The sequence below is a fragment of the Centropristis striata genome, chromosome 23, assembly GCF_030273125.1.
Source record: "Centropristis striata isolate RG_2023a ecotype Rhode Island chromosome 23, C.striata_1.0, whole genome shotgun sequence".
NCBI lineage: Eukaryota > Metazoa > Chordata > Actinopteri > Perciformes > Serranidae > Centropristis > Centropristis striata.
In genome coordinates, this window is record NC_081539.1 from 19530294 (window position 1) to 19557356 (window position 27063).

Sequence of the window (27063 nt, forward strand, 5' to 3'; positions counted from 1 at the left end):
CAACAATAAATTGATTAATCAATTACTTGAGTCTGTGGCTATTTTGATAAAGTATTAACATCATTTTTCAGGTAAAACTTTTGACATTTTATGGTTTCAGATGCTAATGTCTGAAAATGTGCTGCCTTTCTAGGTTTTACATTGTGCTTAGTTTAATATGTATTGGTTTGGGGCTTTTAGTTGGACAATTAAAGACATTTAATGATGTCACCTTGTGCATTTTATAGACCAAGTGTTGAATTGAGTGACTCAGAAAATAGTCACTATATTAATCGATATTGAAAAAGTTTCTAATTAACAATACTTGACCTGAAAGGGAGCAAACAAGGTTCAGACTAGGGCTGTGACTAATGGTAATTATTATTAATTAAATGGTTCAGTATATTAACTGTAGAGTCACTATAATATCAAACCGTGAAAAATACCCATGTTTTCAGGTTGGATGACCAGTACTGGAGATGGTGTTTTGCTCGACAAATGACTGATTAGTAATTAATTATCACAGTTGCTGTTGTTAGAAAAATTGCATGAGGAAACCTTGAAAATTGATAATCTGCCACCGACAGAAAAAATCTGTCACCAACAGAAAAAACCTCACCATTTTTCTGCGCATTCTTTGATGGGGAAATGAAGAGCTGGAGAACGTCCAAGTTTCTCAGTTTAACAAAAGTTTTATTACAATACGTCAAAAAATGTGCACTTTACAGAGATCTCTGGGTTCAAAATTAACTCATGTCCCTGAATACAAACAGACGTGTTTCAGTTTGTGAAGTCTGAACCACGACTCCCTCCCTGGAACCCATTAAAATACTAACATTTGTTTACAAAACATGCTGGTCGATTTTTTCCAGGAAGTCCCGCCTTCTTGATCCGCTCATTCGCCAGTCTTCTTTCATACCGTCACACATCAGGCCACCTGGGCAATACAATCACTGCTTCCCATAACAAAGCCTTGTGGCCTGCTAACAAACTTGTTAGCACAAACATTTTTCCTTGTTATGACTTACAAAGATTCTCACACGGGATTTTCATTCAGCCTTCTGTGGTCTCCCCTCTCCAGACACACATACACACTCACAAATGCACATACACACACAGCAAAAACTGTGCACCAATATATCTGGATGTCATTCTTTGTGATTTATAGAATCTTAATCAGTTTAAGCAAATGGAATATATGTAATTAAAGTAATCATAGTTTTCTACATCAATATTAACACACAAACACAATCAATGTATCAAATCATATTGTCTGACTTAATATAAATGCATAGAGATATTTATTACAGTCAAGGTTTGACCTTTGATAGTGACCTGCGTCACTCACAGAGAACAGAGACAGAGGAGCAGAAATAAAGCATAAAATAATTTACCAATATAGAAAATAATCAATTATTTTAACACTGTCAATTAATTTAGGATGATTTATGGACTAATTTGCTTCAGAGACGACTGTTCAATGGTTAAACAGCAGCACATAGCCTGCAGAATAATTTAAAAAATATATCCCGAAGGTAATAAAGAAAGTCTTAAAGTATCAGAGCAGAGAGATTTGAGAAGAGATGAGTGTTAAAAATAACGACAGACAAAGAAGAGGAAGTGGAGAGGGTATATTTCGTGGTGGGTCCTGTCGTGGCCTGGTCCTGCCTCTGTTTGGTGAAATTATGTGGAACTCATTTGACGTCCGCATTCAGTGTGTCAGGTATCCACTGCAGTAATTATGCAATTATGAGCCTTTATTCTCTCGCCTCCGACTGTACACCCCCACCCTCGCTCCAGCAAAATGCCTCAATTAGTTTTTTTTTCCCTTCGTCGCTCCTCATGTGCTCCTTGTTTTTGGTCCTTTCTATGTGGCTCACACAGGTCCACTGCACTTGATCTCACTTTATTTCTATTTTCCCCAAGTATGTGGTTTGTGTGGATGGGTTTTGGGTCACAGTGGCAGAGCACAGGGGCATTGTGGGTAGCTTTTGGCACCTTTCAGCCCTCTCAGTCTTGCACACTTGAGTCTTTGATGTCTCTTATTAAATTATTTTATTGCTTGTGAATGGGAAAACAATTAATGTTTGTGCTCACACTCAATGCGGTGTTTGTGTGTGGGTGTGGGTGTGTGTGTTCATTCATTCCTCTTGTGATGCTCATGGGAACAGCAGTGTGTGCCCAAGCTTGTGTCATAAGAAATATACAAAAAAAGACGGAGATCAAACAGCCGCCCATTGAAAATCACCCTCTCATACTCCTTATCTCCCACCTCCACCAACCATTGTCCTGCATTTGTCTTTATCAGAGACAGCAAACCGGTCTCTTTTCCCATGATGCTCAGCTCTTTGTACAAGAGTGCCAGACGTGTTTAGATAATTAGTCCTGTAGCTGGGGTTTGTGGGTAAAGCTGTGAACTCTGGGACTTTCTAATTGATTTGGGACATATGTGTGTGTTTGTGTGACCATGTGTTTGGTTTTCATTTAGAGGAGATTTGTTGGCTGTGTGTGTGTGTGTGTGTGTGTGTGTGTGTCTGTGTGTGTGTGTGTGTGTGTGTGTGTGTGTGTGTGTGTGTGTGTCTGTGTGGACTGCATGAAGCTCCTCTCCTGCTGGTCTTACATTTGCTGTTGCATAATAATTTTAAAAAAGTGTCTGGAAGTTAGTCAGTTACCGATATAGTGGCCGATATAGTAATTTTTTTGAGCTGGAATGATGGAATGGAACTTTATGTGGATTGTGCAGAGATTTTTCACCACTCTGCAAATGTACCCAGAGAGCTACTTTTTCAAACATAAAATTTACATAATATTTAACATTATTATACATTATACAGACAATGTATTACATTGTCAGCCAATATTATAAATGATAACAGACAAAAATAAAGAATAAATAGGAATTAAAAAGCTAAATAAACATAATTACTGTTCCGTGTCAGTTAATTGCTGACTATTAAAAAAAAAAAAAAAAAATCAGGCCAAGCAACAGTTTCTGCATTATATATTGTGTAAAAAAAAAAAGTTTTCATAACGGCACATATCGGACTTGATACACACTGATACCAATAGTTCTTTGATAGACCAATATCAGCCGATAACATCTGTCAACCGATACATCTGTCGGGCTCTAAAAATAGAAAACATTTACAGTTATTTGAAATGCTGTCACATTAGTAGGATTCTTGTAGTTATTAAGAGATTGTGGGAAAAGTTGTCTTTCAAACATTTGCAGATTTATTGTTTATCAGGACTAGAACTTGTACATGTGGATGTGAATGTGAACAACTGATGTGGTCTAGCTAACAGTGATTGTGCACTCATTGTATTAACCAATATGTGGTAAAAGAAATTAAATAATAACCATAGAATACTATTGTCCTCTTTCAGCCACATTCATAAGGTCTGGAAGTGTTTCCTTTCCCATCACAAAGGCTCAGAAAAGTTTGTGAATGTACATTTTGTTCCATTTCAGGAGCCTTCGCAAGTCAACTCCCCTCGTTATGAGTCTGTTGACAGTGTGGCTCACTAGCAGTCCTCTCTATCGGATTAGCTGTAAATGTGTGCCTCACATTATCTCTTTGTTTCCACATAAGGAGGAGTTTAAGCATAAAAACCACATTGCATTATATGGTAGCATGAACTCAAAACATGTAAATCTTGGAGAAAAAGCAGCAATCTATGATAATGAACCAAAACCTAAAACTAGACTGAGAACATAATGGCTTCAAAAACTTTATAAATGTTCAGTACAAATCAAACTATATAGACTCAATTTGTGTAATTGCAGCTAATGGTGCTGTTACTGAATATTGACATGAAGCAGATAAATACTTTTTGTTTTATAATGTATTTACATTGATACATTTTTCCACAGTTGCCCATAAAGTTGGAATAATTTAGTTTTCAGACAAAATTCACTGTTAATTTTGGTTTCACTTTCATTGTGTTCAAGTTTGGAAGACATTTATTAATAAAGTTTTGAGACGATATACAGTGTATGTGTCAAGATTAAATCACATTGTCACAGTCATTTCATGAAAATATTTATTCTAACTTTATGGGCGACTGTGTAGAAAGTAGAGTTACTGTTGTAAAACCTAAATGCCCCAGAAGTGATTCAGAATTGCATAAGGAAAAGTTCAAATGTCCTAAAAAAAACAATCCATGATAAAGTTTCATCTTTTAATGTCTTCCTATTGAGTTAGCATAGCCTGGGTCCACACCTCTGAATCCACCCACTCCACTGACCTGACTGCTTCGTCTCATCATGACTTGACTCAGTGGTTTCTCTGTAAAGGGCAATGGATCCAGTGAGCGCTGTGAGGGACTAATGATTAGCCAATCAGCACCACGGGCAGGACTAATAACGTTGTTGAGTTGTGCACCAGACCCAAAGAGTAACAACAACAACTGTGACCGCTATAGAAAAGATGAACGCTGCTTTCCAGGCTGTCAGGTCTACTGACATGTCTCCTATATTACCCCCAGTTACCCCCTCAGTAATTATTCTTTAGGGGTTGGTTAAGGAAAATCAAATCCCTGTCCCTCATTGAAATCAGTTAGAGAAGAAAGTGGAAACAGACTGTAATGAGCTGATAACTGTCTGTTTTCTGGCAATAATTTGTACAGTTAATGCTCTGCAATTTGGCTTCAGTTACTTCAGTAAATGCATTTGTGCAACTGCATGTGTTTTGTCTTTAAGAGTCACTTGTCAGGTAACCTGTCCTTCTCACCCGCTCCAAAGGTTACTGCAGGGCCTCTGCACAGTGGAAAAGTGTTTCTGTACTGTAGAGTCAGCTGTAAAGAAAAAAATAATTTATTTTTAGCTCCAAACTGATCAGTAGACTAGACAAAGCCAAACATAAAAATCAATAAGAGAAACAACGCATGCCTGTGTGTGAGGGGGATGTAGATAGGAAGACAGGTGCAGTGGTTTTGAGGGGGGTTTATTTTGAGTGAATGGAAGGAAGGAAGGATAGATAGATGGGAGGTGGTGGGGGGGAGGCAAAGGCGTTGATGGCAGTGGGTCTTATGCTCTGTCATTAGTTGGGCATTAACCCCCTCCCCTTTAAACCCCCTTAGTAATGACAGGGCATAAGAAGCAGAGCGGGTGGAGGGGTCTAGAAGAATACGGAGAGATTGAGAGGGTTAGACCACAGCACCTGCCCAGGGTCACTACCTCACCCCAGGGGGTCCTAACTACTGCCGTTTTGGCTGTCCACTGCTCTGCCTGTCTGACAAGTACTCAAAGAGCAGGACCCTGACACACAGCAGCTGAAGATACATTCAAATGTAAAGAGACAGAGAGAGAGAGAGAGAGAGAGAGAGAGAGAGAGAGAGAGAGAGAGCGAGCAAGGTGGGATGTGAAGTCAGATGTAAACCTCAGATCTTTTCCCTCTTTCTTTGCCTGTCTCTCTCGCAGTTGTTTTTATTTTACAACCCATCTTTTTCCTCCCCAGGCTACTTTTCTTGTCAGTTGTGTTGTGCAGAATTAGAGCAGCTCAATGGAAGCAACAATTTTCAGCAAAATTTCCTCATTAACAGAAACTGTTTTTAAAGTGTCTCGAGGCAACAAAAGTTGTTTTTTTTTTCCTTTTTTTTTAATTTAAGAACACCTTTTATCAACAAAATAAATGGCAACGCAAGCACATTGCTGCTGAATGTTATTTTTTTCTGATGAGATATTTTCATCAGGGACATGAAAAAGCTAGAATTTAAAGTAATTTCAAAGGAGTATTGCAGTATTGGAAATTCAGGGAGTTTGATGAATGCTCTAGAAATCATAGACAGGGAATAAACAAATGGCTCAATTCGACAGAGTACATTTTAAAACTAGTTTTGTTGTTGTTGTTCTTTTACATTATTGCTTGATATTATGCTCTTTGTTGTTTAGTTTCTTTAGAGCAGCCAAAACGTCAACAGAAACCAGATTAACAACTGAGCAGGGGGCATTTTCGGTCATGGCTGCGTTTCAACCATGACTGAAACTAACTAAACTACTGATTGTATTCTTCATTAATCGACCGGTCCATCCCAATTTGTCTTGTCAGTCCAAACACCAAAGATATTCACTTTAATATGATGAGAAAACCGCAAATCTCCATATCTGAGAGGGAGGAATAAAAGCCTTTCAGCTGTTTTTGTATGAAAATTTACTAGCTTATTAATTGATTATCAAAATAGTTGCAGATTATTTTTCTGTCGACCAACTTATTGATTAGTCAAGCTCAAGTTTCACTTCATTAGAAGTCTGGGAAAGGAAAAGGGGCTGTTGTTGAATGATCAAAAAAAATATATTTATATAATTGATTCATGTTAATAATACATTTTTTTTATTAATCAGTCTATAAAATGTGAAAAAATGTCCAGCGTACTTTCCTATAACCACCTTGAAGTGTCTTATTTTTTCTGCCCTGTAATCCAAAACCCCAAAATATTAAGTATAATAACATAAAAACAGCAAAAGCTCACATTGGAGAAGCTGCCACCAGAAAAAGTTTGCAGTCTTTGCTTAAAAAAATAACCTAAATTGGTGAATCGTGTATCAAAATAGTTGCCAGTTAATTCTCAATCAGTTTATTAATCGAGGAATTGGCTTGGAAACTTGACAGTTGCTGTAAAGTAACATGTGACGTGTGTCCCGTAGGGCTGGTTGGTGTGTGAGGACCAGGCCTGCCAGAACAGGACCAGGCGTCTGCCTATCGCCTTCTCCCGCCACGGACCCATCTGCCCGGCCTGCAGCAGGGCCACTCTCAGACCCGAGGTAACGCAAACACCAGATTTCACACTTAAACACACAACCAAGCTTTCCTCTGTTAAAGAAAAGCTTGAATGGGAATAAGAAACACTCACTGACTGCACATTGTTGAATTCTGTAGGTTTTGTCCAGGTGATGGTGCTATGGAGCTAAAGTCTCTCCTCATATGTTCTGTACATCTTCACTCATTAGTATCACATTTCACCATATATATATATATATATATATATATATATATATAAACACAGACTAGCACGCACACACACGTGCAATGATAAAAGTCTCTTTGTCCTCCTGCGTCTGTGTGTCTATGTGACAGTGTGTCCGTACCTCTTATGAACACTTTGTTAGCTTGACCACTGGATTTAAAAGAAACACTCTCCCTTTCAATTTGAGCATGACGGTTCAATCAATTTTTTTGTCCTGTCTTACCATTCCTGTCTCAACCCTTGCCTTAACTCTGTCTTGTCAAATATTTTTTTTATTTATTTTTTTTATCTCGCATGCTCTGCTCCTATCTGTCCCCCTCTGGCTGCTTTGCTGTGTCTGGCTCTGTGGCGACAGGTTGTAAACCAGAAGGCCAATTTCTGCTGTCACTGTAGCCACTTAGGCGGCCATTGCTGTGCCTGAGGGCCGTGGCACTTTAAACTGCGGGCTGAATAAAACATTTAACTCTCTGTGCTCACTCATGCACCCTTTCTCTACCCTAAAACCTGTAGCCTCATTTTACCTGCTCCTCAAGCACACTGTTGGTTCTTTGCAGGCTTTCACAGCATATTCCTCTCATCTACTTCTGAGGACGGATGATGATGATAATCTATGACAAACTTTATCAGAAAAGTTTACACTGTTTGGTGTTATCAATCAAAGTCATTATCTGTTTATTTATATTATTTTATGTTAAACTGAGCCATGAAATAGAGTCCTTGGCCCTCATTTATCAAACAATCGTAGAAACGAGCGCAGATCTGAGCTTATATTTCGTCTTACGACAGGGTTCACGTGTGATTTATTAAACGATCGTATCTCTCCAATCACAGCGTAACAATGATCGGCTGTTGATAAATGTGGCGGCTCGAAACAAGCGTCATTTAAATGTCACGGCCTAATATTTACCCAATTCAGATGACTCGCCTCCAGAGTTTACGACACCGACGCAATACGGCCAAAAAGTCAGCTTTATTAGCAAAGTACACCGTTACAAATCACAACAGGAGTGATATAGACATATTACAGAAATACGCAGCGACAGAGGTTTATGAAATAAAAGTACTTATAGTTATAAACTCAAACAAGTTCAGTGAATATTTTACATTTGGAGCACGGACTTTAAAGTTTTCACAGCTTTTTGGTTGAAGGAGGTAAACAATGTTTTAAAGTAGGTTTTAATTCCTAAAGAAGAGGAATTTCTCAGAGGCAGAAAGTGAAACGCTGACGTTCAACAGCTGCAACACAACAAACTGGTTTTGTTTGGCAGCATAAAAAGTGAAATCAGTGAAATCAGTGGTGCTGTCAGCAGAGTAGTGGACCATTAAACTCCCGGCGAGGTTTGAGTAATTAATTTATAGGCTACATTGTGATATATAAAGCCTAATAATCTATATAATATCCAAATATTGTTATTATTATGATGGAGGGATATTATTCACCTCTTAACATTTACTAAGAACGATGTCCTAGTCAGAGGAGCGTGTGGCAGCGCTGATTGGAAATGTTTCTATTTGGGCAGAACCGCTGGTGAAGGAGACGCTGACGCTCCGGTGTCCAGCAGGATAATAATTATAATAATAACGGTAAATAGCAGAAGACAACAACATTTAATATCCTCGGCTAGTATTCTATTTAAAGAATTTTACGGTCACAGGGTGTATTTATATTAAATTATGTTGTAATGATAAATTATGTAGTCTAAACATGTTTTGCTTTGTCACTATTAAAAAACAAAATACGGCAGAATTTTATCAGCTCCAGGCATCGATACTATAGTCTTAGATCAATTCTCCGACTCAGGCGTGTGGACTTAATGCTGACTCAGATTTGCGTACACGAGCTGAGAGCAGACGTGAGATCTGATCGTACCCTCCGCTCACATCCAAATTGATAAATGCCGAGCCTTGAGTAGAAATGATCCCACTTTACGCTCACTTTCTGTCGTACGCTCGTTTGATAAATGAGGGCCCTTGTGTTTTAGCAGGACTGTGATGGCACTGAGTCAGGTTGCTGGTTTAGTCTCGATAGCACCAAACTGTCGTGTGACTATTTAATTTATTGTATTACCAGAAAAACGCCATGTCAAAATTTTGTTGAGATATGGCATGACCCCAGTCCTAGATTTAACTCAAGAAGACAGGTTTGTGTTAGTGTATTGTTGTGGCTTACAAGTGTAACAAGATCTTTCTTATAGTTGTAATAATTTGCTTAAAGGGACAGTCCACCCCAAAATCAAAAATACCTGTTTTCACTTACCTGTCAAGCTTTTTTATCAGTATAGTTTGTGTGTATAGTAATTTAGGAATTATACCAGTAAGAAAATAAAACTGCTCACAACAAGATCTGTGAATTATCAGGAGTAACCAGGCCATGGCTTGTGGAAGGAGATGCTGCTGCTGAGTTTTTCCAATTGTATTTTTGTTGCTTTGAGCACCACAAGCTGAGTGCCATATAGTCCCATTATACTGAGGAGAAGGAAGATGTCTTCAACACAATGCAACTCACACTAGAATAATCTAGACTGATATATAGTGTTACAGGTAAGAGGAAAAATATGTACACGGTCACTCATTAAGTTGGAATAAAATATTTTTAACCCCTTTCCATGAAATGATTGTGACAATGGGATTTATAATTGACAGATAAATTGTATATATTCTCAAAACTGTATTAATCAATCTCTTCCTAACCTATCACAATGAAAATGAAACCACAATTAACAGGATTGTGTCTGAAATCAGAATTATTCCAACTTTATGGGCGACCGTTTAACTGTTCCTTTTAAACTTTTATTTCAAGACAATTTCATGAATGTAGCCCAAATTCACAAATTTGCCTTTAAAGTCTATACAATCGTTGCACCATGTGAAGCCCTCCACTCCTAGAAACTAAACTTAAATCTAAACATGGAAAAGGTAAAAGAAAGGACAAAGTTTTTTTTTGTTGGGGTTTTTTTTTTTCAACAAAAGAAGTGAAACGCAAATAATTATTTATATTAAAGAGTTGCTAACTAACAATACAGCAAGCATCTGGTCTGCTGAAATGCCCTTTAGCAAGACATTTTAACCCTTACCTCTATAGACAACAAGACAAGATTTTCATATCAGAAGGGTTCTGGTTTCTGTTTGTAGTCTGAGTATTATTGATCAATCACAGTTTGGGATTTGTTTGGCTACAGGTCAACAGTCCATGTGTGAAGTGAAAGAGGCAGGACCCATTGACCCCTTTGTTATCATCAGCTTTGTAAGAACTCTTAATACCAGCTTCATTCACGTGCCTCAAGTTGCCATCAGACTGTAAACAATGACCAGCACACAGAAGAAGAATTCTTCCACTGGATAACTGTTATCAGGTGACAGCAGAACCCAAGAAATATGCACCCTTGCCCTCAGCGTCTAGATCGGTGTCGGACCAATAGCTGTTGGTTTCGGAGATTTAAACACTTAAACATGTTGCTCATCCTTTTATCTGACCTCTCAGACGAGACAGATTTTCCTCCCAAGAATTGGTATTACGGTATTCATATTAGGTTAACTCTGACTTCTCAGTATTAGGTAACACTGTTATCTGAATCAAGCCAGTGCATGGAGATTAATAGCCCCGCAGCTTACATATTAAATTGCTGCCAATTATGCAAAGTACTCAAGAGGCCATTCATGGCTGTTTGAGCCGGTGGTGGATAGTCTGCGCTCATCCACCAGTCCCCACTGTGAGCTCTTTTTAATTCAAGTTTTTTTTTTTTTTGTTGCTGCTGTTGTTGGATGCTCCATCAGATGTCTGTGCATTTAGCGAGATGGCTTCTTTCCCTTTTATGCTTTTTTATCTGCCAGTATCATCATAGATTATCAAGCTAATGTCAGCAGCAGCCAGAAAGACAATCAGCTTCTCCTTTCCTACACTAAAAACACTTGTTTGTGCCAGAGCTTTTGTAAAGCAGCGTCTTGTTTGTGACTCTGCGTTCCCTTTTTCTCTGATGCATCATGGTACATTTACCATCTCCGTGGGTGCTGCCTCTCCTCTCTTCTCCTCCCTCCATCCGTCTCTCTCACTCTGGTTCTTCCTTTTTCTCCCTCCCTCCCTCTCTGGACACAGATTCAGAGCGTGATCTGATCTCCATGTAATGGGAGAGTAATAGGCACTCTGCCTTGATTGGTTGGTAATTTGGGGGAGTTATGCACAGGTGCAATTTGTAATATTTTCAGTAAATTAAATTTCTTTCTCATCCTCTCTCCCTCGCTCTTCATCTCTCCCTCTCTCCTCTCCCTCCCTCCACAGCGCTTAACTCAAATAGGCTATTTTTTTTTCGCACCGCGTCTCAGATCTCTGTCCTGACTTTCCTTTTCTTTCCTCCTTTTATTCGATGCTTTCTTCCCCTGCTCCTTTCTTTTCATTCTCTTTCCCTCCCCTCCCTCCTTAGCTCTTACACTCATTCTCTCTCCTCCTGGCTTGCTCTTTCTCTCCTCCTCTCACCCTCCCTTTCTGTCGCTCTCTTTTTCTCCCCTCGTTTTATTGATGTACGCTCAGGCGCCCATTAGAGCTCCCTTTTTCCCTCTAGTGGAAATTGCAGCATGTTAATTTTCACACAAATTACGGCAATAGCAGGTATCTCTATTTGATACATTATAGCGGGAGCAATCAGAGATAATTGAGTGCCTTTCAGAGGGAGACGGCTGCATTCACTGCCGGCTCAAAGCTGCCCCATTATCGCCTAATCGCTCTTTAAACACTGAATTTTGCCGAACAAAAATTCTTGTCATAATTTTGCTTAAGTGTATTTGGAAATCACAGTCCTTTGAGCGAGGATAATTGAAATCAAATCCCTTTCACTGGAGCTGACATTTCTACATTTCCCTCCAATTGAAATTAATTTCAAAAATTGAGCATGAATATCTTCAAATAGCAGGCAATTATGCCTTTCAATGGGGAGAAATTACCGGTGCTGAATCGTTGGAGGCTTGCGGGCGAGAGCACCAGTTAAATGCCTTTGTTTCCCGCCGTGTTTGCCTAGTAAAGATTTACATATATTGACTCATTATGGTGTCTTGTGAAGCTGATCGGCGTGACTACCACAACCGGCAATAACGCTCATCGCATCTAAAAAGCTCAAGAGTTTTAAAGCCTTGTGGCCTCACAGCTGAGGGAAAATGTATGTTTGTTTCTCTCCGTCTCCCTCCCTTTTATCACTCCCTCTCTCTTTCTGCAGCTGCAGTTGTGTGTGGGCTCGGATATCGTAGCTTCACTATTTACAACGTGTGTTTGCAGCTTAGCCGGAGAAGGGTATGGAGAAAAGTGTGTGACGCTGAGGCCTTGTTTGTGTCTCTGCTGCTGCTGCTGCGATATTTTTCCTCTAAGTCGTATCCATGTCAAGGCATTTAATGGTTGTAGTTTTTCAGCAGCTTGCACACTTTCCATCCACTATAAACTCTGTGTTTTTGTTTTCGTGCTGTCTTTCCTCGAATACACACAGAGACATATGGTCTGACTGACTACCTTTTCATTAACTGCTTCACTGGTGTACTTGAGCGACAGTATACCGGCAAAAGTTCTTTGGAGGTCGGGTGCGTGTGTCTTTTATGTGTGTGCGCTTGTGTGTGTCCCCTAAAAAATGGAGACAGGTGTTTTTAAGACTCTGTGGAAGTCTTGAGTGCTCGTTTTATTGTGTGAGACAGATCCGACTATTGCTCTGTGATTTGAATCAATTGGTACGATTTAGCCTCTTTTTCTTATTTCTTACTTTTTTCTTTATTCTATACATCCTTACTCCATTCTCTTTTCCTTCTCTCGCACACATACACACATTTCCCCTCTTCCTTTTGGCTTAACTGTGTTTGTGCGTGTGTACATGCTCCCGGGATGTGTATATGTGTGTCGGGGGGGAGAGAGGGAGGCAAAGGAGCAAGGGGTACGAGGTGGGGGCTGGGGGGTCCTACGCTCCCGGGAGAGAGGCAATTTCACAGCTGGTTTGCTCCTTAGGCAGTCAGGCTGAAAATGCTGCAGATTTGTGGAGCAAATTGAAATGGTGTCAGTGCAGGAACAAAGCACCGAGCTGAATGACGAGGTAGGCGTGTGTATGTGTGTGTGTGTGTGTGTGTGTGTGCGAGAGAGAGAGAGTGAGGTGGGGTTGAGGGGCTCTAAATTCAATAACAACCCTGTAACATTTAAGCCACGCCTTTCTGACACCTGTCAGTCAATCAGTATGCAGCGACTGGCCCGCCCACAATCAGCGTTATATTGTTTGAATGTGTGTTGTGCACTTTTGTGTGTGCGCATGTGTGTGTGTGCGTGGATGTTCTGTGTGTTTTATTTTCAAGAGAGGAAGAAGTGGTGTGCAGTGTTTGTGCCGATCGAGCTTGTTCAACCTTGGCAACCGTAACCGAGGCTCCATTATGGGATGTGCATGGTTTGGTTGTTGACTAGGCAGTGCATCAACGGTCAACAGCTGTGTGTGCCATGTGGGCAGTCGTAGAAAGCCATTAAACACGTATACACATGCACACACACTCGCAGTCACACATCACATAGCTTGCATTTAGTTGCATTAGATACTCCTGCCACTTGATTACGCCACAGCAGTAAAAACTGAAATTACAATTACGCACATTGCCGATTGGCAGGTATAATGGGCACACACAAGCTCACTTCACTCACGCACACACAGATACTGACACACAGGAATTGTCAGGGGATTCTTCCTGGTGGTAATAATAAAGCACTCGGCGCACACCTGATGGCAGTGTGGGGTCGGGGCTTAGCGTGCCCTCTCCAGCGTAGCAGGGAAATGACGAGCCAATAACTGCAATTAAACATGCAGTATAATGGCTAATCAAATTGACAGCCTCGGCTGTTCGCATGCCTCTCTCACAATGCCTTATCACAACAAACTATTATGAGGGAGGGTATTTCAGGCCTGATCCCCTCTTTTCTTTCTCTCTTCCTCACCGTCTCTGCTTCTCTCCATCTCTTTCTGTATCTTTACCCTTTTTTTCTCTTCTTTCGCTCTGTTTTTTCTCTCCTCTTTCCCTCCCACCTTCCTGTCTTGCTCTTCCTCTGTCTCTTTCCCCCCTCTCTTTCTCTCTCTTTCTCTCTCTCTCTCTGTCTCACTCAGGCAGGCTGTCGTGTGGCTCCAGTTAATTGCAGTGGAGATTAACAAAGCAAGCAAATTTGTTTTCTTGCTTTACTGTGTCACACAGAGGAAAGGAGATGTTTTCAGGGAGGAATAGTCGCATGAGCCGGGTGCGCATTTGTAGAGTCAGTTTCAGTCTACCTGTTTCTCAAACTAGTAAACAGTTTATTAATCTGTCGGCCTGTCATGATCTCCACTCTCATTAGACTAAAAAATGGGAATTAATAACTTAGTTATATAAACAGGAAATAAAAGGGATTAGTAGCATTATTGTCTGGTTAACTGTATCCAACAAGTGGTGGAATGTAACTAAGTACATTTTATGTACCTTAATACTTCTACTCCAATACATTTAGCTGCCAGCTTTGGTTACTTTTAATATCAAGAATTAACATAAAAACATATTCAGATATTTAGACAAATCAAGCATATAAAGTAGCTAAATGAGCTCTGTCTTTACAACATTAAAATGCTATGCCATTCTACATAATGACTACTTTTACTTTTGATACTTCAAGTACATTTTGATGCTGATACTTTTGTGCTTTTACTTGACTAAGTTTCTAATGCAGGACTTTTACTTGTAGTGGAGTAATTTCAATGTGTGGTATTAGTACTTTTACTCAAGTAAGGGATCTGAATACTTTTTCCACCACTGAACAAGTTATAGTTTAACGTTTAGCTACATATTGATTTGAATATGTATCTGACACATTGAAATAAAAAAAGTAGGCTTCTGAATTCAGCAAACCTTATTTTTCACAAGCTACTTGATCCAAATACTGATTTTAAAACTGTAAAGTTGATAAATTGATAAGATATAAACTCAAAATAATTGGTGAGATTGCAACTCCTGAAACTGACGTACAAGTCTCAGTTAGAGAGAAGACGTGTCGCTCTGTTGGCGTTGGTTACCGAGTGATGCTTCTTTAACTTTAACAGTCTTTGGCTGAGCTCAGACTCTGGCTGAATACAACACACAAATCAGACAACAGCCAAGTTTAATTTTGGCCTGCCATCAAGTTACTCATGGAATTAACGTTAATTAGCCGGAGCTGATTTGACCTGCTGCCAGCGTTTGTCATGTTAACCACTAAAAACACTGTCGGTGTCGGCTAGAAAGGAGAAACTAACTGAATGTGTTTTTACTCTGAGCTTTGGAGGAGAAATAATGGATTTGTTATCGTCTGGACATCTTTAGGTAATGCTGTATTTTATATAGCTGTGACTGCTTGCTGTGGTGGGTTTTCCCGCCATTGTGCAACGTGAAACGCCAGTGTACCGATCTCATACGCCGGCAGGTTAAAAAAAAAAAGGTTATGTTTGAAATGTAATAGGTTACAGTACTTCATCAAAGTAAAATTACTTTTTGATTTCTTTTCCAACAAGTGTTTTTTAACTGCTGAATGCTGAGTAGTCCTAAAAAATGTAAACCAGACAATATTATCTGCACAGCAGTAGGCTACTCCACACTGATTACTGTTAAACCTTTCTTAAAGGTTCTTCAATATCACTCGAATAAAGATTGCAATGTTTTGATTTCAAAGCACAGCCACCAAAATAAAAATACAAATATGTAGATCACAAACAACAAGCTTGTTCTTGTTGACAACATGCCCTACAGCTTGATGGCAGTTTCAGATCGCTTAGAGCAATATGCATTGATTTAATTGGCAAGAAGTGGCGCTAATTCAATGCACAAATGCTAAAATCTTACCCTTAGTGGAGCAACGTATGGTAAGTTGCACTTTAATGTGTCCCAGCGGCTTTGCTGACCTGCATATTTGGAAATATGCCAAAATAAAGCATTCCTGCACAGCCAAAAGTTGCAAATTGTGAGTATTTACTGAAAAGGATTTAATTCTGATATCACCCCTTTGTAATCATTAGCTATTTGAGTAGTGCCTTTACTTTAATTATGTAGTTTTTCTCAGTAACAGATTACAATGACATTAATTTTGTTTTATTGTTAATTTAATTGCGTCATGCCGTAACATGTAACTAGTTGCCTCCCAAAATTGTATGCCTAATTGATTTGGCACCATTGCTTATTAAATGGATTGACTAGTTATGACATGTACAATAAATTAAGTATAAGATACCAATATCTGTGAAATACAGTTCTCAATACCACTGTAAAAAACAAAACACTAAATCACATTTCATTCTTCTTGATCTCCAGAGACTGTACTAGTTACATCAGTCATTCACTTGCTCTATTTAGATTTTTCTGACCACCAGAGTTCATGTCACCTAGGTATTTCATACAGCCTGGCAGTTACTCCCCTTTATCTCACCTGGTGTGAAATAGAGAGAAATTGTGGTGACGATTCTGCAATCTGCTAACTTGTTGCTCTTGCTACCAATGTTAAATGCGTTATGTTCAACCGTTATGTTCTGTCTGAATTAAAGGGAAAGTTTATCTCTGACTCTCTTTGTGCCGTGGTTTGTGGAGCTTTTGCAGGAGAGCATGCACTGCGGCGAGGAGTGATAGTGGACATCTCGTTTTTGTCACGTTTTCAGAATTTAGGCATCAACCTGGTACTAGTGTCTGTTCTCTTGACATCACTAGTATCGGCGATGAGTTTTGCTATTATAAATATATACTTAGTCCAACGTAACATAGTATTCATCAGTAGAGACTGACCGAAAATGAATCCCTCATTTTTTTCAGATGGAATGAAAATAGACCTATTTTATGTGGATTGTGCACCAATTTTCCACCACTCTGCAAATGTATCCAGATTATTATACATTTTACAAACAATGTATTACATTATCAGCCAATTCTATAAGTGATAACTGTGAAAATAAAGAATAGGAATAAAATAAATAGCTTAAATAGACATCATTAAGTTTCAGTCAATTGCTGACTATCTAAAAAAAAGAAGAATAAATAGTCAACACCATTTTTAAATCACATCAGGCAACATTTTCTGCATTAGATATTGTGTAAAAAAAAAAAAAAGGCTCCTATCGGACAGCATATACACCAATATTTGGAGGCCTTTGATAGGCCAATATCGGCCAATAATATCTGTCAACCTATTCATCAGATTGTGCAACAGGTTTTATTCACTTTGTGTCTTTATTGCATTAGCAAGGTTTTAATCCCTGTTTGTCTGTGTGTGTTTCTTCTACAGTACTCCGAGAAGGCCTTGTACAACCAGCTCTGCTTCTACAGGTTCATCTTTGACTGGGAGTATGCAACTGCCAAAGTACTACAGGGAGAGGAGAAAAGTAAGAACACACACACACACACACACACACACTGCTTATGACTGCATTCAACATGAGGTCTTGCACCCAACTTTCCAAAGTCTTTTTTTCTTTGTTACAGTTTTCAGTTCTAAAGTTTTGTGCAGCACTAGTTGTGAAAACAGGCCTGCTTTAAAAAAAAAAAAAAAAAATCTATCATATGTTATTCATTTTTTTATTATTATTCTGCAGTACCGCCTTCGGAACTGAAATCAAGTTACTAGAACGGCAATTGAAGTTTGAATTTTGATGTCCTAACAATGCTTCCTCACAAATACACACACAACATACCATTAGCAATCAATGGCTCAACGTAAACCTTTTACCCAGGCTACACTTATAGTATTCACCAATGATGTGACACACAAACACACACACATACACACACAAGTAGCAGAGTATGGGCATTGGATATGGGGAGGGGGGTTAAGGACATTCAGCTCCTCGAGTCGACAGCCCTAATTTAGGAGACGGATTCAATCACACACACATACAGAATGCAAAACGCTCCAATCACTGGAAGAAAGAAGGAAAGAGCCCTCCATCGCTCTCCCTCTACCCTTACTCTCACTGTCCATCTCTACTGCTTTCTCTCCTTTGCTCTCTCTCTCCTTTCTCTCTCTCTCTCTCGCTCTCTTGGACAGGCACTCGTTTGGCTGTGTTGATTGAAAACAGGTTTTAGATTTGGGGAAATGATAGGGGGAGTAATGGGCGCGCTGACGAAAGGATAGCCCTTCTCCTATAATGGGACATGGAGCGTATATTTCCCCCCTTGGACTCAAATAGACGCTACTCCAGCGCTCTGGGCGCGCTCAGTAGGCGTCAGCCACAAGGCCTCTTTACCCATAGTTCTCCCTGATTGATGTCACTTGATTAGAAAGGGCTGCTGGGCCGAGTGATTTATTTATTTGATTAAATATTTATGTATGTATGTTATTTATGTATGTATGCCCGGGTTCGGCGTGCGTGTGCGCCAGTCAGGACCCGAGTGAGGCAGCGAAAGAGTGAGACAGCAGAGGTAAATATAACGTGTAATCAACAGATGACCACTCAGAAGATGGAGGGAGCTGAAATGGAGGGATTGGACCGGTGTAGAGGAGGAGGGGGGGTGGGGGGGTGGAAGGAGTACTAACATGATTATAGCCTCCATTTTTCCTTTCTTTTATTTCTGTTTGTCCAGATGCAAGAAATCATTGCCAATCAATTCTTTGGCCTCCTCCTTTCTCTGCGCTCCTGTTGTTTGCCGTATTTTGAGCCACGTCTGGTTTTCTCTACAGAGTTTCAGACTTATTTTTTACCTCACAGTGCAATACAGTACATACTTCACTTTGTGGTAAAGCGTTAGAGAAGAGTGCTCACAGTTTAATGTACATGTTTAAGGTGCAGCATTCAGTAGCCATGTAGCCTGTGAAGCAGTTTAGCATCTTGTTTCGTGACACTTGCAAACATTTTGTGTTCTACTGGCACCAGGTCAGTGACTTTCACCAGGAATCAGTTGCTGTCTGTCCACTTACTTTTTAAAGATGAGATACACTTTGAATGCTAAGTGTTAACCGTCTAATTGATTCTTATTGACAGTAAATGGTTATACAGTTAATGATTAACGGCCCTGGTGCAGACAATGCTGTACACCAGGAACCAGGAGGAACATTTTGGGCTTGAGACCCCTCACAGTAAACTATTTGTGACACATTTTTACTGGTCGTTTATGTCGATGAGCTGTAAGCAGAGCAGCAGATGGTAGACTGCCATCCCAGATTGGTTAGTTTAGTTGTAAAAAAATGATATGATGCAATGATTTGTTAATGTAAAATTATAAAACTATTTAATATTTCATTGAAAAAGCAAAGACTACACGTTTTCCTCAAGTCTGTATCTACATTTGTTGACACATACTGAAACCTTTAAGATTTTTTTCACACACCCAGTACTGAAGCTTATTAACAGTGTAGAGATTATGTAAACATGTAATTGGCAAGAAAAGTGTCATGCTTGATCAAAAAGGTTGGTGCAGTGGAATATAAACACGCGTACAGATGTGTTTATTTTCATTTATCTTGAATAGACAGTAGTGGATTGGGGTAACATTTACATTTGTATTATAACAATAAGGAACATTTCAAACACTTCTTTAAACTGTACGGGCACTAAACAAACTTTTTGATGCATCAATCTAAAAACCGTCTTCTGCGTGTTGCTGCGTGCACAAAACTGGCAGTTTTGTCCGAACACAGGACTTGTTACAGACCTACTGTGGAGGCTCACAGATTAGCGGACTCACAGGACAGAAGGTTCTGGAGGGATGGGATCATCCACCAGCTGTGAGTTTTAACCACTACACCACATCCAGGCCCCGTCATGTTTACTGGTAACCGGCTCTGTCAGCGGAGAAGCCACCGCTTTCCTCTGTTCCCCCGAGCTGCCAGTCCATCAAATCATCACCCTTCCCGTTTGATGGTTTGGTTCCCTAAACACGAGCCCTCCACATTCCCTACATCGTCCCCAAAATTGATTTTGAGAGACAGAATATGCGGCTGAAACAGCCAGTACCCGGCACCGCCCAGCACTCTGCAGAGTTAACATTCACAGCAAGTTTCCCCTGACTTGGTCTCACAGTGACGGCCACAAAAATGTGGAGCAGCGTGAGACTGATGTAATGTGCATTAAATATGTTTTCACTAACATCAAGCAAATCATTCCGTAATAACAGACTTAGTTAATTATATCGGTGGTTATTTGCTTTAAGTGATTGCTACATGATGCAGCACACTTATAGCATAATGGCTCCATAGTGGAAAAGGGCCGGATGAGGTAACATTGCTGACAATTGTATAATAGTTCCACTTGTAGTACTCATAATATGCCTGTTATCCAGCTAGGAGATTGTATTTATGGCAGATGTGTGTTTATCAGCAGGCATGTGTCACTGTGTTGTCGATAAAGGTTTTCAATTGCCTCATTTCCACTGCATGGTTCAGCTCGACTCGACTCATTTCACTTCTTTACTAAGTGCTTTTCTCTATTTTCATTTCCCTCTGCTGATCCTCAGTATAGGCAGGATCCTCAGGTGTTGCGACCATGCGTTCAACTGCCGTGACATCATCTTCAACACAACAACCTGCCGAATCCTTTCATAAGCAACCAGTGCAGGATGTCCCATGTCGAAGAAGGGTCAATTTTCTCTGACCAATCAGTGCTTTGCAGTCGTATTACTCTGCCCTCTAGTATCAGCTCTGCTTGCTCGGAACCTCAAGTGAGGCGGCACCACCAAAAAGTACGAGGTTATCAAACCAGAGCAAGTTAGGTAGAGCGGTGTCGTACCATGCGGTGGAATTGAAGCAAATGTGCCACTATATCACATTGAAAAACCAGCGTCTCCCCCAAAACGATTAATATCCAACACACATACACACTCCTGCCACTTATTTCCTCAAATAGAGGAGAATGCATGTATAGAACACACTCACGCTGCTATAAAATATAGGTTTAAGGTGTTATCCCTCAGTCCTGGGGAAGTAATACCCCATATTACTGCATTACACACCCAGGGGCCACACTGCTCAGATTACAGGGAGGAGACATACAATCCTATACACCCTACTCTACTCTGTTGTCCCTGTGGGAGTGTGTGAATCATGATTTATGAACACCGTTTGTGTTTGTACACCATCGCACCTTAATTTCGTGTTTTCTTTCTAGTGGCGATGTCGCTTTTTAGTTAATGTAAACAGCTAATAGTTGGTTAGATGTTAGATGCAACTTTTCTTGGATCCCCACTATTTGAGATCATAAACAGTTAATTCCAGCCATCAGACCTCCACCAAGACCAGTGAAACATTAACATGCTCCTCAGATGGTCCCAATTTCTGAGTTTGGAAGTTGTATTTTACTTTCAGTTGGCTGCTGTTGTATTTTATTGCTCACATTGATAGCTTTTTTCCAGTATTTGCTTGACAAAAAAGCAAAACTTGGTGCCATGTTCCTTCGTCACTATGAACATGAACACCTTTGTAATATTTTGAGTTAATCCTAATCCTCATCCCTTAACGTTTGCATTGCTCTTGTTTACTTCACTCAGATAAATATTACCTTAAAGATAAGTGTGACGTTATGTACTGCAGCGCCCGTGCAGCCGTATTGTATATATGTTTACATGTGAACTGAACATACACAATAAAGCCCATTAAAGTAAAATAGCTTTACATAAAAGAGCTGCGAGTCAACGCTGGCTGTAATTTGATCAGCTTGAATGTGTGTGTGCACATTTGCAAGCCTGTCTTATCTACATGTATATTGCATTTTTGTGCCTGATTGCTGCAACTGAGTAAAACATGGAGGTAATTTCATCCGCTGCAGGAGATCTCTAATAGATTATACACACACATACACAGAGGCGCACGCACCAGGATAAAAAAAAAACAAAAAAAACATGCTGTCCGTTCCTTAGCTGGGAACATCCCGTATCAATGACTTTCAAATCATTTCATGTCACTTTTCTTCTCTCTGTCTCCCCTGCTCCCCCTTTTTATCCCCCCTCTCCCTCCCTCCTGTCTATCTGTTGCCTTTCTCTTCCCTCCATCACCCCCTCCCCTTCAGGTCTCAGTCTTGAGTGTGGGCAGTATGATTGCGTGTGTGAGCAATAATGTAATTTTGCCGCATTGATAAAATATAAATTGTCCTTGAGCTGCGCTTTTCTAATGATCCATTTACCGACAGCTTTCCTGCCACCTCTCAGCACTCGGTCCTCTTCTACCCTCCCACTCCTCTTCCTCTCGCTCTGTCTTCTTTCTCTTCTCCTCTTTTTTTTCCTCCTCTCCATTTTCTTCCCTCTCTCTTTCTCTCTCTCTCTTCATCTTCCACTCCCCCCCTCCTTTCTCCGGCTATACAAAGCGGGGTGGCAAAATCCACGGGTGCGATTGTCAAATCAATTATTCATTCTGTGCAATTACACTCACACAAAGAAGTTTCCCTGTGCTCCGAGTGGTGATTAAATTAACTGCTATTCCAGCTGCCCGTCGCCACCAGCCTAATAGAATATTCATGGAGGCGGCCGACGGAATGGCCGATCTCCATTAACTTCATCATGCTCACTTAATTACAGGCTTGTTATTGTATTTACACCTAGTTAGAGCGTGCAGAGCCCCGATCTACTCGTGCCCAGCACCGCCAGAGGATGTGCGAGTGTGTGACAACACCTAGTTAGAGCAAAGATAACCCCTGATACACTCACTGTGTGTGTGTGTGTGTGTGTGTGTGTGTGTGTGTGTGTGTGTGTGTGTGTGTGTCTGTGTGTGTGTGTGTGTGTGTCTGTGTGTGTGTGTGTGTGTGTGTGTCTGTGTGTGTGTGTGTGTGTGTGTGTGTGTGTGTGTGTGTCGGAGTCCACGTAAATGTGTGTGACGAAGAGAGAGATGATGTCTAATGCAATCAATTAGGCAAAGTTTTGAGGCTCTGAAGCTGCATTTGTGTCTACAGTATGCTTTCTATGCATGCGTCACTTTCCATCTTTCATTCCAGTCGTCATCTTTCTTGTTATTTCCACTCCGCTCCTTTTTCTTTCACGGCCTTCCCAGCAACGCCGTCTCCCCTCTCCTCTCTCCTTCCGCCTCACACTCGCTCTTTAAGGGAGGCTATTTATTTGAACTACACTCCCCACTGTGCTCCGACTTGCAGCAAGGTCTCTCCCTCTTTCCTTTCCTCTCTGTGACTCTTAAATCATTCTTTTATCTGTTCGCCACACAGTGATTGAGGTGGAAAAGAGAAAGGAGTGAGGAAGGGGAACGAGGAGAGGAGGGGGGGAGAATTATTTTCTCCTACCTTTCAGAAATGATGACATGATTGCTTTCGCTTGATCATGCATCATCGCCCCCCCTTCTATTCCCCAGATAAATAGACTAGTTTGTCTCTCCCTGCCTCTCCTCCTCTCCCCTTTTCTCCCTCCGTCCCTGTCCTTGCTAACATGAGGGTTATCTGGTAATAGTTGCTGCTGGCGTTTAAGTCAACCACACCATCTTCTATGTGTGAATGTGTGTGCGAGTGCATGTGATTACTGTTTGTCCCATGGATGTTTTTTAGTCGCCATGGCTGTGAGTTAGTGTACCTTTTAAGTGTTTAACTACCATCAATCGCCTGTGTGCATGTTCTTTTAGTGTGTGTGTGTGTCTCTGTGTGTCTGTGTGTGCGTGCGCGCTTCACTGTTGATCTCTGTGTATCTAACCTTTGTTCCCTTGGGCAGTCAGTGGGCTGGTATTTATCCAGCAGCCACTAATGCAGCGGGCAGGAAGGACGAGACAGGAGATAGGGCGGTCGAGATGGCAGGGACGTGACAGCCGGCCATATGGACAGCTTGTGTGTGTGTTTGTTTGTTTGTCACTGTGCGTTACTGTGTGTGTGTGTTTATATACAGTATGTACAGGCAAATCATTGTTTTAAAGAAGTTTTTCATTTGTTTGCTTGGAGTAAAACACTTGATGTCTCTTCTGTTGCTCTCACCATTGATGACAATTAGTTGATTAATCGATAAGTTGATGAACAACATCGAATAATTAGTCATTTATCAAGCAAATATACTAATTAATCACTGGTTCAAGCTTGTCAGTTTGAGGATTTGCGGCTTTTGTGTCACACAAAACTACTTGAAGATGTCAAATAGTGATGTAGCTACAACCAACAATTACTTTCACTGTCCAAAAATCTGTCAATTATTTTCTCGGTCAGTCATTTGGTCTATAATGTGTCAGGTGTAGAGTGTATATAAAGATGGACGACATGTCTCCTCTTTCTTTCACTGCACAAAAATGAAGCCCAAAAATTCCTGGATACACGTACTGCCATCTTGCAGTAGTGATGTCATTTGGAGTTGAATATTTGCCTCCCGTTCACTTGCAAGCAAAGGGGCAAATAAAACATCTGCTACGTTGATGGAGCAAATTCAACTAGCGGAGTCGAAACATCAACCAAAAGCAGAGAAGGGCCACATGCCTGTCAATCAGACAACAAACCTGATTCCTGTGTGCGTCACATCCTGCACTGCCCTCATACAGTACAAATATTGCCCCGGCAGATAATTTTCTTCCGCATGTATTCATGGATGTGTGAGCGTGCCCTAATGCTGAAAAAATCAGATCAGTCACAGACCAAAAACAAACTTTCTCCCATTTCCATCTTCCTGCTTCTCCCCCACTGACCTCTCCAGTCAACGCACTATTATTCCTGATGTAGCTTGCTGCACTCTTTGGAGTGATAGTGTGTTATTACTTGGTTTCATGATACTTCATCTACACTTGACGCTCAGTATAATATTGTAAAGATTTGGTTTTGCGGCCATCCTGCCCGGGATAGCAGCTCTCAGTCTTCTCTCTGGCCTTATTACGGCCCACCCGAAGGGATAACAGGGACAAGATATTGACTTCATGCTCTCATTGGGCTTTTCTATCGATCTTATGATCCTGTGTGTGTGCACACGCTGCCATCGACCCATCTGCCCAATGCTGCGATGCCCCTCCCTGCCCTCAAAGCGATAGCATTACTGGCAGATAACATTGGATCTGTTCGCTCTCCAGTTAAGGGTGAAACGCTCCTCAGTGTTTATTAGCAACGAGACAAAGCTGGTGTTGCGCTGCGCTCCTCCTCTGGTAAGACTCAGAACCTAATGATAGCAATGAAAGTGGGTGAGAGTCATCCAGGTGTGAATGAGTCACTATTTTGAAATGCACACATCCCAGGAGTCTGTATTGACTCTGATGCAGAGGAAGTGAATGATCATCCATTGAGCTCCAGCAATGATAACTCTTCTCTTTTCTTCCTTCACCACCAGGTCGTGTTGCGAAGGTGTACAAAGAAGAAAAAGATGTGTATCGGAGGCTGAAGGAAGTGCCAGACAAAGCCTTGACCACCAGTAGCTACTCTGAGATTAACCTGGCCAAACTGTTCCAGGCCTTCTCCTCCCTCAAGTAAAACAACACACACACTTCTGTAAAGACTGCCAGGAAGCTCCGACATCTGACTCAAAGTGGGACATTTGCACATTCAGCTATATCTGTTTTCAGTTTTGGAATATATAAAAGGGTGGTGATTTTAGGCTTTGACCTCCTAACCCCCGTATCATCTCCCCTGAACCTAATAGGCTTGTTATATAACTTATAACCCAATCACATCTTTACTCTTCTCCAGTGTCTTCAAATACACTTGGGATTTGACCCCATCACCCTGAATCTGTATGGTAAAGGGGAGTAGCAATCATATCTGAATGACAAGCTTGTGTGTCTGTGTGTAAATGACTTATCCTCAGAGCAGCCAGTATACTCCAAAAACCGCTAATTAGCCAATGATAGTGACCCCCGGCCACTGAGACCACTGGATGCCTGCAGCGATCGGACACTTGTTCTGATTACCACCATTCATCCCGAGTGTGTGTGTATGTGTGTACGTGTGTGCGTGAGTGTGTGTGTCAGATCAGAGGATGAAAGAAAGGAGTAAGGAGGATGCAGGGAGTGATGGGGTGAGGGAGGCCACACGCGCTGCTCCCTCGCTCTTTTGTCCCTGTATCGAACAGCTGATCTCCTTCTCCTCCACTGCCTCTGTTTAACTGATGCCATTTCATCCCTTTCACTCTTTTTTTTTCTCCTCCCCTCCTTCCTCTGTGCAGATTGTGTTTTAATGCCTGTAATTTTCTATGTATCCAACTTGTATTGCTCAGGTGGGAGTATGTAATGATTTTTTTCGTTGTTGTTGTAATGACCAGAATATTTCGTATTAGGTATTTTGATATTGATGAGAACCTTTTTGATACTGAAACCTTAATAAAAAGCTAAATGGATAAGATGTTAATCTTGTGTTATTGCAATTTTGTGTGTGTGTGTGTGTGTGTGTGTGTGTGTGTGTGTGTGTGTGTGTGTGTGTGTGTGTGTGTGTGTGTGTGTGTGTGTGTGTGTGTGTGTGTGTGTGTGTGTGTGTGTGTGTGTGTGTGTGTGTGTGTGTGTGTGTGTGTGTGTGTGTGTGTGTGAGATCATATTTCCTGTTAAAAAACAGAGTGGGAAAAAAAATGTATAAAATCTCCCTGTGTTGGGGCATCTGGTTACGTAAATCAAGCATTCCTTCACTTAATTTGCAACCATACTTAAGGGATACAGCTGCTGACTTTTTTCTTAAACTCAAAAACTCTCACAAAAAACCCCACACCATTATCGAATTGATGCCTGTGTAGCCTGATGCACTTAATTTTATTTCTCTGTGCCTTTGTGTCCACAATCTGTTAAAAACACACCAGTGAGCCACACATTAGCACTGGCACTCACTGAGTTGGTCTCACATATGCCATCCTGTATTCCTCCACAGCTTTAAATAGTCCCCACCAAATTCACAGTTTTCTCATGTTTGAGTATCATTTGCTAAAACTACAATGCCCAGCTGATTTCAGAAGTTACTTGGCTTTTTCTTTTATAACTATTAATTTTCACTTTCAGAAAGAGTGAATGGGTTTTGAGTGTGAGAGCCACAGACAGGCAGAGAATGATAATGACTTCAGATATCAGGCTGAAACTCTATAAGGTATTGGTTACAAAGGGACGGATCTATTCAATTTAATTTATCTTTATATGCTACATACATTATATGCTGGGATTTTAATTCCTGTTTAAATTTTCACCAATTTGTTGCTTCATTTTAAATGTTCACACATGAATTCCAACTCCTTTTCATTTTGAATATTTTATACAAAGTTGCTGGTGCACAATTTAGT

The 27063-nt window shown here is 40.6% G+C and overlaps 1 protein-coding gene across 1 annotated transcript in view; it reads left to right on the forward strand.

Annotated features, from left to right (window-relative positions):
- pola1 (polymerase (DNA directed), alpha 1) overlaps positions 1-26147 on the forward strand; it is a 69114-nt gene extending 42967 nt beyond the window's left edge. Inside the window, exons 35-37 of the mRNA XM_059327254.1 lie at positions 6626-6742; positions 17213-17309; positions 25141-26147. Of these exons, the coding sequence (XP_059183237.1) occupies positions 6626-6742; positions 17213-17309; positions 25141-25280 (354 nt within the window). The 3' untranslated portion in view covers positions 25281-26147. The remainder of the gene's footprint in view (positions 1-6625; positions 6743-17212; positions 17310-25140) is intronic.
- Positions 26148-27063: the final 916 nt, after the last annotated feature.